Source organism: Dendropsophus ebraccatus, chromosome 5, assembly GCF_027789765.1.
Source record: "Dendropsophus ebraccatus isolate aDenEbr1 chromosome 5, aDenEbr1.pat, whole genome shotgun sequence".
Classification (NCBI taxonomy): Eukaryota; Metazoa; Chordata; class Amphibia; order Anura; family Hylidae; genus Dendropsophus; species Dendropsophus ebraccatus.
Window position 1 is genome coordinate 7,859,903 of NC_091458.1, and position 10,281 is coordinate 7,870,183.

General features: G+C 48.4%; 1 protein-coding gene across 1 annotated transcript in view; it reads right to left on the reverse strand.

The window, feature by feature from the left end:
* LOC138792248 (NACHT, LRR and PYD domains-containing protein 12-like) overlaps positions 1–10,029 on the reverse strand; it is a 53,006-nt gene extending 42,977 nt beyond the window's left edge. The window contains exons 1-2 of the mRNA XM_069969447.1: positions 9,762–10,029; positions 3,576–3,629 (exon numbers count right to left, since the gene is read on the reverse strand). Coding sequence (XP_069825548.1) covers positions 3,576–3,629; positions 9,762–9,774 — 67 coding nt within the window. The 5' untranslated portion in view covers positions 9,775–10,029. The remainder of the gene's footprint in view (positions 1–3,575; positions 3,630–9,761) is intronic.
* Between the last annotated feature and the right edge of the window lie 252 nt (positions 10,030–10,281).

Below are 10,281 nucleotides of genomic sequence, written 5' to 3' on the forward strand. Positions count from 1 at the left end.
TCTCTTGCCTCTGCTATCAGCCATAGGATTACTGCTCCCCCGCCTCTGCCATCAGCCATAGGATTGCTGCCCCCCTGCCTCTGCCATCAAACATAGTATTGCTGCTCCCCTGTCTCTGCCATCAGCCATAGGATTGCTGCCCCCCTGCCTCTGCCATCAGCCATAAGATTGCTGCTCCCCTGTCTTTGCCATCAGCCATAGGATTGCTGCCCCCCCCCCTGCCTCTGCTATCGGCCATAGGATTGCTGCTCTCCTGCCTCTGCCATCAGCCATAGGATTGCTGCTCTCCTGCCTCTGCCATCAACCATAGGATTGCTGCTCCCCTGTCTCTGCCATCAGCCATAGGATTGCTGCTTTCCTGCCTCTGCCATCAGCCATAGGATTGCTGCCCCCTGCCTCTGCTATCAGCCGTAGGATTGCTGCTCCCCTGCCTCTGCCATCAGCCATAGGATTGCTGCCCCCTGCCTCTGCCATCAGCCATAGGATTGCTGCTCCCCTGTCTCTGCTATCAGCCATAGGATTGCTGCCCCCTGCCTCTGCCATCAGCCATAGGATTGCTCCTCTCCTGCCTCTTCCATCAGCCATAGGATTGCTGCTCCCCTGCCTCTGCCATCAGCCATAGGATTGCTGCTCCCCTGTCTCTGCCATCAGCCATAGGATTGCTGCTCCCCCGCCTCTGTTATCAGCCATAGGATTGCTGCTCCCCTGTCTCTGCTATCAGCCATAGGATTACTGCTCCCCTGCCTCTGCTATCAGCCATAGGATTGCTGCTCTCCTGCCTCTGCCATCAGCCATAGGATTGCTGCCCCCTGCCTCTGCCATCAGCCATAGGATTGCTGCTCCCCTGTCTCTGCTATCAGCCATAGGATTGCTGTTCCCCTGCCTCTGCTATCAGCCATAGGATTACTGCTCCCCTGCCTCTGCCATCACCCATAGGATTGCTGCTCTCCTGCCTCTGCCATCAGCCATAGGATTGCTGCTCTCCTGCCTCTGCCATCAGCCATAGGATTGCTGCTCCCCTATCTCTGCCATCAGCCATAGGATTGCTGCTCCCCTATCTCTGCCATCAGCCATAGGATTGCTGCTCCCCTGTCTCTGCCATCAGCCATAGGATTGCTGCTCCCCTGTCTCTACCATCAACCATAGGATTACTGCTCCCCTGTCTCTGCCATCAGCCATAGGATTGCTGCTCTCCTGTCTCTGCCATCAGCCATAGGATTGCTGCTCCCCTGTCTCTACCATCAACCATAGGATTACTGCTCCCCTGCCTCTGCCATCAGCCATAGGATTGCTGCTCTCCTGCCTCTGCCATCAGCCATAGGATTGCTGCTCCCCTGCCTCTGCCATCAGCCATAGGATTGCTGCTCCCCTGTCTCTGCCATCAGCCATAGGATTGCTGCTCCCCCGCCTCTGCTATCAGCCATAGGATTGCTGCTCTCCTGCCTCTGCCATCAGCCATAGGATTGCTGCTCTCCTGCCTCTGTTATCAGCCATAGGATTGCTGCTCCCCTGTCTCTGCCATCAGCCATAGGATTGCTGCTCTCCTTCCTCTGCCATCAGCCATAGGATTTCTGCTCTCCTGCCTCTGCCATCAGCCATAGGATTGCTGCTCTACTGTCTCTGCCATCAGCCATAGGATTGCTGCTCTCCTGCCTCTGCCATCGGCCATAGGATTGCTGCTCTCCTTCCTCTGCTATCAGCCATAGGATTGCTGCTCCCCTGCCTCTGCTATCAGCCATAGGATTGCTGCTCTCCTGCCTCTGCCATCAGCCATAGGATTGCTGCTCTCCTGCCTCTGCTATCAGCCATAGGATTGCTGCTCTCCTGCCTCTGCCATCAGCCATAGGATTGCTGCTCCCATGCCTCTGCTATCAGCCATAGGATTACTGCTCCCCCGCCTCTGCCATCAGCCATAGGATTGCTGCCCCCCCTGCCTCTGCCATCAGCCATAGGATTGCTGCCCCCCTGCCTCTGCTATCAGCCATAGGATTGCTGCCCCCCTGCCTCTGCCATCAGCCATAGGATTGCTGCCCCCCTGCCTCTGCTATCAGCCATAGGATTGCTGCCCCCCCTGCCTCTGCCATCAACCATAGGGTTAATGCTCTGCTTAAGTAAAGGTTTGTAACTCATCTGTGGGAGTTTTCTGAGCTGTTTTACGATTATTCTTTGTCTGCTAGCCGGGATTTGCCTCAGTGATCAGTAATATGACTGTCTTTATTCCACACCATAATGTAACCTATCAGCTTTCAACAAGAGTTCCTCAAGCTTGTAAGCGAAACGTTACATTGTGGTGTGGAGTAAAGACAAATTTCTATTGAGGTGCTGTCTCCTTCTTTTTACTTGGATCTGTGGCCGATGTTTGGTCCAGTCTGATGAGGCGTGCATCCTTGTACTTAAGGGTATGGAATTAAGCGAGGAATTTTAAACAGAGGCCGGCGGACTCCGCTTGAAGTTCCGCATGTCCCATAGACTCAATGATATTCTGAAGCTCAATCCACCATCAGCCCAAAGAACCGACATGTCGCCTGCCGCACAGCTTCTGCTTGAAATTCCTCACTTAATTCCGTAGTGTGCACATACCCTAAGAGGCTTGACTACTTTTATGGTGCCGCTTACCTCTTTATATTTCAGTAATATTACTATCTGCTTATTTCCGTGCACTAGATTGGTTTCGCTTGCTCAGCACTTGTAGTCTGCCATGCGTACTAGGAACTACTGTGGGAGGCTCAATAGTGAGGGGGGCACAATACAAGGTGCACAAGAGGTTGGCCTCATTTCTGGCCTTAAAGGGGTAGTCCACCAAAAAAAAATTTCTTTCAAATCAACTGCTGCCATGAAGTGCCAGAGATTTGTAATTTACTTCTATTAAAAAATCTCAAGCCTTCCAGTACTTATCAGCTGCTGTATGCCCAACAGGAAGTTGTATTATTTCCAGTCTAGAGAGCAGGAGAGGTTTTCTATGGGGATTTGCTACTGCTCTGGACAGTTCCTGACATGGACAGAGGTGGCAGCAGAGAGCACTGTGTCAGACTGGAAAGAAAACACCACTTCCTGCTGGACACACAGCAGCTGATAAGTACTGGAAGACTTAAGATTTTTTAATAGAAGTGAATTACAAATCTCTGGCACTTTATGGCACCAGTTGATTTGAAAGAAAACATTTTTTGGTGGACTACCCCTTTAATTTCTCAAAACTGTTCTGGTAAAATGAAAGCTGAGCTCTGATTGGTTACTATGGGCAACATGGGCAGCTCTCATAACTGAGGCCCTGAGCAGCAATCACAGAGATACAGGAGAACAGCCGGAAGTAGCTGGCAGCACTGCATGATGGGAACTGTAGTCGGCTACTATCATAGGTCACTTCCGAAGCCCTGCCCACTCTAGCTGCACTGAAAAGGAAAATATACAGAACAACATAGGACAAAAGGGTAATGCTACGTATTTAGGATCAGTGCCCTGTGTGTAATGTCCCAGCAGCCATTTCTAGGCTATTCCTCATCCGGATCATTTACCTAATACAGTAATAAGATTGTTATAAGAAGAGGAGGAGGAGGAGGAGGAGGAAGGGTCCTTACCTTCACCGGGAGTTATAATACTCATTCCTGATCTGGGGAGGAGAGGAAAATCTCCTGCAAAATGAAGAAAAAAAAAAAAAAAAACTTTATTATATTTAGAAGCAAAAAAAAACTGTGTTTCATTTATATCTTTTTCATTTTAGGAAAATGTAGAAAAATAATTTGTATGTTTAGTTTTACTGCCTCTTTCTGTGCCGTTCCCTGTTCCATTACTTCATCAGGATTAGGCAATGCTCACACCATGTTTATTTTCGGCAGTATTTTTGGATGGCCATCATTCTTAGGCGAGATTGTGACGAGATTATAATTACGGCTATAATTATCCAATTGCGGACGTACTGTATTATCCCCTCCAAATGACGTCCGTTCAAAAATATGGTCGAAAACAAATGTGTGTACATAGCCGTAATTGGATTTTTGTAACATTTTTATCCACATTGTGGCCTAAATGTCTATTGCCTAGAACACGGGTGTCAAACACAGACCCTCCAACTATTACAAAACTACAACTCCCATCATGCTTTACATAGTTTGTCACTTTTTGCCCCTGTCCCCATTAGGGCTCACAATCTACATTCACCTAGCTGTAGGTTTTAGAAGTGGGAGGAAACCAGAGAAAACGTACGCAAACACGGAGGGAACATACAAACTCTTTGTTGCCCTTGGTGGAATTTGAACCCAGGACCCCAGGGCTGCATGGCTACAATGCTAAGCGGAAATGAATTCTGTGAATAAAGGGCTCAAAAAGGCTGAACGCATCGAATTATATGGCAGGTAGATTTACATGAGACAAATCTACGGTAAAATTTACTATATTAATTATTTTTGCAGTTTTTAGAGATTGTTAGATTGTTGAATAGGTTATACAGAATTAGAAATAACACAACATTGGTGCAAAAACAGCGCCATCCCTGTCCTCAGGTTGTGTGTGGTATCACAATTCAGCTCCATTCACTTCAATAGGACTGAGCAGCAAAAATGACATCCAAACTAAGGACTGGCGTGGAGTTGTATCTGGAAGAAAGCGTCCATGTTCTTCTAGAACTGGAGAACCCCAATACATGATATACCCTCCAATATAGAGGCATTCAGAAACAAAACTCGTTCTGAAAAAATCGTCCCAAATATGACACAAGATGTCACATGAATGTATGTAAGAAGAGTCTGCAGTTTAAAGGGGTTTTCCGTGTAGTTTTGTAATGTTTAGCATTATGGAGAATAAAGATTTAACACACAAATCACATAAGTGAAAACAGGAAGATTTACTATGCAAAATACCCTGACGTATATGCCGAGCATTGGAATAATATGTGCGCGGTTCTGTCTCAGGTGACCCAGTCAGATGGATCCAGATCTCTGTGGAGAAACATGGCCGGTCAGGTAGATCCAGATCTCTGTGGAGAAACATGGTCAGTCACATGGATCCAGATTTATGTGTAGAAACATGGCCAGTCACATGGATCCAGATTTATGTGGAGAAACATGGTTGGTCAGATGGATCCAGATCTCTGTGGAGAAACATGGCGAGTCAGATGGTTCCTGATCTCTGTGGAGAAACATGGCCGGTCAGGTGGATCAAGATCTCTGTGCAGAAACATGGCCGGTCAGGTGGATCTAGATCTCTGTGGAGAAACATGGCTGGTAAGATGGATCAAGATTTCTGTGGAAAGACTTGGCCAGTCAGATGGATCCAGATCTCTGTGGAGAAACATGGCCGGTCAGATGGATCCAGATCTCTGTGGAGAAACATTGTCGGTCAGATGGATCCAGATCTCTGTGGATAAACCTGGCTGGTCAGATGGATCCAGATCTCTGTGGATAAACCTGGCTGGTCAGATGGATCCAGATCTCTGTGGATAAACCTGGCTGGTAAGATGGATCCAGATTTCTGTGGAAAAACATGGCCGGTCAGATGGATCCAGATCTCAGTGGAGAAACATGGCCGGTCAGATAGATCCAGATCTCTATAGAGAAACATGGCTGGTCAGACGGATCCAGATTTCTGAGGAGAAACATGGCCGGTCAGATGGATCCAGATCTCTGGCAGAAACATGGCCGGTCAGATGGATCCAGATCTCTGGCAGAAACATGGCCGGTCAGATGGATCCAGATCTCTGAGGCACCATGCTGATGGGACCTTTGTTCCTGTGATACTTGTGGATGGATGTTTGGACTGTTTGCAGTAGTAGGCACCATCCACAAGGGTTGTATAGTCATGGACTGCTGTAGTTCCAGGAACATCACAGGATTTTCCTTGCTTCCTTGGCCTTTATAGTCCTCATATTTTGATCCTATAGAAATCTCTGGAATGAGGTAGAACAGGTTGTTCGGAGCATGTCAGGACCTCCATGTGAAGTGGGAACGGTGAGAAGCAATCCTATCCAGTTCTGTTCCCACAGAACAATTTCATCACCTGGTTGGATCTATACTGTAATAAACTGCTGTGGTTGTGAATCCCAAGAAGGGTCCAATGTACTATTAGACGGGGGCTCTAATAAAGGAGGCCTTCAGTGTAACTATATGTATGGCTGCAGTCATATCCCATGGAAGATCACACCAAAGTCACGTAAAGTCACACTATATGTAGCACATCACAAGCAAACTAAATAAAAAAAAATATTTATTAATAAGTTTTAGTAATACTTTGAATTGTTACGTAGGAGATTTCTTTTTTATGTTTTTTTTTTCTTTTTTATGTTAAAGGGGTTGTCTGATTATGATAAATCTTTTCCATTAAATTAGTAGAAACTTCCCAATTTCCTCCCGTTATTGTTATGCCTCCTTTCTCCTGGTTTCCATGGGGTGGGGACATGATCATGTATGCGTATTACACCATTTCTGCTGACATCCCGCACATTGCAGGAGAGCGTACAGATATGTCAGCAGAGAAGAACATGCTCGGTGCCATCAGTACTTATTCTGGGAGCATGGAGTAAAGGCCCCATTCAGTGGCGTAGCTATAGGGATCGCCATGGCGACCGGGCCCCTACGCTAGGGGGGCCCGCACGGCCCCCCTTGCCAATTCCTCCTGTGCTCCCCCAATCCGGGGGGACCGCAGCAGGGTATATGCCCCCCGCCCCCGTGCAGTTAAATAGCCGCGCCGGACCTCTTTCAGTTCAGTGAGCTTCCGGGATGCCGGCCCTGGCCGGAAGCTCACTGATGCAGGACCGTGGCGCCGGGACTTCTCCTCCTCCTCGGCAGCTGACATGTGACGTCATCACATCACATGTCAGCCGCCGTGCAGTAGAGAGGGGAAATCCGGGCGCCGCGGTCCTGCATCAGTGAGCTTCCGGCCAGGGCCGACATCCCGGAAGCTCACTGAACTGAAGAGAAGCTGCCAGGCCTGAGGGAGATCAAGGATCCAGGTGAGGTGAGTTTATTTAGTTTTTTTTTTTTTTTCATTGTTTACATAAATGTTGCGATGTGGGGGGCTGCACAGCGGGTCTATACGGGGGAGGGGGGGCTGCACAAGGGGTCTATCCTGGGGGGGGCTGCACAGCGGGTCTATACGGGGGGGGGGGGGCTGCACAAGGGGTCTATCCGGGGGGGGGGGGCTGCACAAGGGGTCTATACTGGGGGGGGCAGCACAAGGGGTCTATACTGGGCGGGGGGCTGCACAAGGGGTCAATACTGTGGGGGGGCTGCACAAGGGGTCTATACTGGGGGGGGCTGCACAAGGGGTCTATACTGGGGGTTGCTGCAATAGGGGTCTATACTGGGGGGGGCTGCACAAGGGGTCTATACTGGGGGGGGCTGCACAAGGGGTCTATACTGGGGGTGGCTGCACAAGGGGTCTATACTGGGGGGGGCTGCACAAGGGGTCTATACTATGGGAGGGGGGCTGCACAAGGGGTCTATACTGGGGGGGCTGCACAAGGGGTCTATACTATGGGAGGGGGGCTACACAGGGGGTCTGTACTGTGGGGGATCTACACAGGGGGTCTATACTGTGGGGGGGGCTACACAGGGGGTCTATACTGTGGGGGGCTACACAGGGGGTCTATACTATGGGGGGGCTACACAGGGGGTCTATATCTACATTATCTGTACTCAGAGATATCACTGTGTTATCTGTTCTGTTACATAGGACTGCAGGTGACTACTACATTATCTGTACTCAGAGATATCACTGTGTTATCTGTGGTGTTACATAGGACTGCAGGTGACATCTACTGCATTATTTGTACTCAGAGATATCACTATGTTATCTGTGGTGTTACATAGGACTGCAGGTGACTACTACATTATCTGTACTCAGATATTACTGTGTTATCTGTGGTGTTACATAGGACTGCAGGTGATATCAGGTGACTTCTCCAGGTTGCAAAAGTTCAAACTTCATCGTGCCCTGCTGACAGTTTATTATGGGAGTTGTAGTTTTGCAGCATGTGGCTCTTCAGGTTGCAGCACTACAACCCCCATCGTTCCCAACTGGCAGTTCATGATGAGAGTTGTAGTTTTTCAGCCGGAGTGTCATAGATTGGAATACAATGATTAGACAATGACACAGTACAGTCCATTCATTATTGGGGGCAGTAGTGCAGTACATGAGGTGGAGGCAGTGACAGGGCATTAGAACATGGTGGCACATTAGAGTAATTGGATATAACGTTAGATAGGACTTTGCCTGATCGGGTGAGATGGGGGGGCCCCAAGCTAAAATTTTGCACCAGGGCCCATCAGCCTTTAGCTACGCCCCTGGCCCCATTAATGTATTCGGCCAATAATCGCTTGGTGTAATGGCTCCTGTTAAAAGGCAAAGATCAGTTATAGGCCCTTACGGATTGCTCACTGCCGACTATTGTTCCATGTAATAAATACAACGATCAGCCGATGATCGTTGTCATCGGCTGATCGTTCATATAGGTTTGGAGCTATATTTGTCGAGCGCCGACCGCGCACCGCTACGTGTAATAGCAGTGCGCGGCCGGCGACTGACGGTATACATTACCTATCCATGTTGCAGGGCTGCTCCTGCGGTCTTCTCCCTGGGTCCCGCGCACTCCAGCTTCAGAGTGGCCTGTCAGCTGACAGGCCGCCTGGCCAATCAGAGGGGACCCGGGGAGAAGCAGACCACAGGAGGAGCCCTGGAGCGTGGATAGGTAATGTATACAGTTTAGCAAGGGCTGCAAGGACATCGGTAACGATGTCCCTGCAGCCCTTATTGAACGATTATCGGGCCGTGTAATAGGCCTAGTAAACGAGCAACGATCTAGCAGATCTTACAGGTGGTATCTGGCCCCCATCGGCCCGTGTAATAATACCCTTAGGCTATGTTCACACATAGTATTTCCATCAGTCTTTTGGTCAGTATTTTTTCAACCATAAACAGGAGTGGAACTGGCAGGGTAAAATCATCATGAAAAGATTTGGACAGTTTCTGTATTTTCAACCCACTCCTGAACGGAAATACTATGTGTGAACAGCGCCAAACTGCACACATTCTTTCCATTATAGTTTTTCTCTGTCGGCTCCACTCCTGATTTTGCCTACAGACACTGACCAGAATGCAATGTGTGAACATAGCCTTAGCATAGTCCTTTATTATATAGGGAGACTTAGTATTAAACTATTTATGTCCTAATAGTGGAAGAAGTGATCAGTGCAGTTTCTATTAAAGGGGTTTTCCAGGCTAAATGGACAGATGAGCTATGTACAGGAGTGCTCCTCAGTCACTGATTGGCTGGCAGACCTAATTGCCTGGAATCCCCCTTTAAGCTCTAATAGGAGCGCACAGATGGGAGGCCAGAGGTCCTGTACTAGTCCCCCGGCTGCTATAACCGTCTTCAGAAGGGGAGTGATTGTAATACAGGGGGAGCTCCCTCCGTCTATCTAACCTCTTCGCTATCTCAGTCACAGCTGAATACCACTGTGTATTAGGTGGATGGAAGCAAGGAGTTTAAGGGTTAAGAGAAAACTAAGCAGAATTTTTAGTGATGCTTCTCTATGAGTCCGGTTATACGAGGGTCAGTACAGATAGATGTGACTGGAGCTCGGAGACTCTCATTACCTGGGGTATCACTGTATTCTTATGTGACCGCAGCTCTTGCATCTTTATGATGTTTCTATCCTTTATGGCCTAACATTGTGCTCCCCTCATATCCCTGACCAATATACACCCCCCACTATAAAACATATCACCCTATATATACAGTATATCATATAGGAGAGAGAAAAGCATCGTACCTTGGCACAGCATAGAGTGTAGAAATACCAGATCTCCGAGAAGGGAAACGCCTGAGTGTGAAGGGAGGAGCTGCTGGAAGTTACTTTCATTTTCATGTAACCCTTAAAGGGATTATTGGCATTGTATTTCATTTCTTACAGATGATTGGCTGCTGCTTCTCACAGCATCACCGCTCCTCTCCTATGTCTCCCCCCCCCAATATGAAGGTGGGGTCTATGGACGGTTTCACTAGAATACAGATGCATTTTAAGTATTAAAGCCATAAGTGTTCTCTGTGGGTCTGGTGACGGCCGCCAGTAAAGGTCACCACAAACCACGGCCAGTCATAAGGCCAGAATATAATGGAAAAATGTATTTGTATTGCGCTCATGGGCAGCCGGCCTTATGTGTTTGTTCATTTCAATAGGAAAAGGCAGTGGTGGCGGCTGATCTCATTGCACATAGTGGGAAGAGGGCGTTAGATGTAGAATCTACAGACTGCAGTGTAATATTACAGGGCCTGACCCGGACACTGATCTC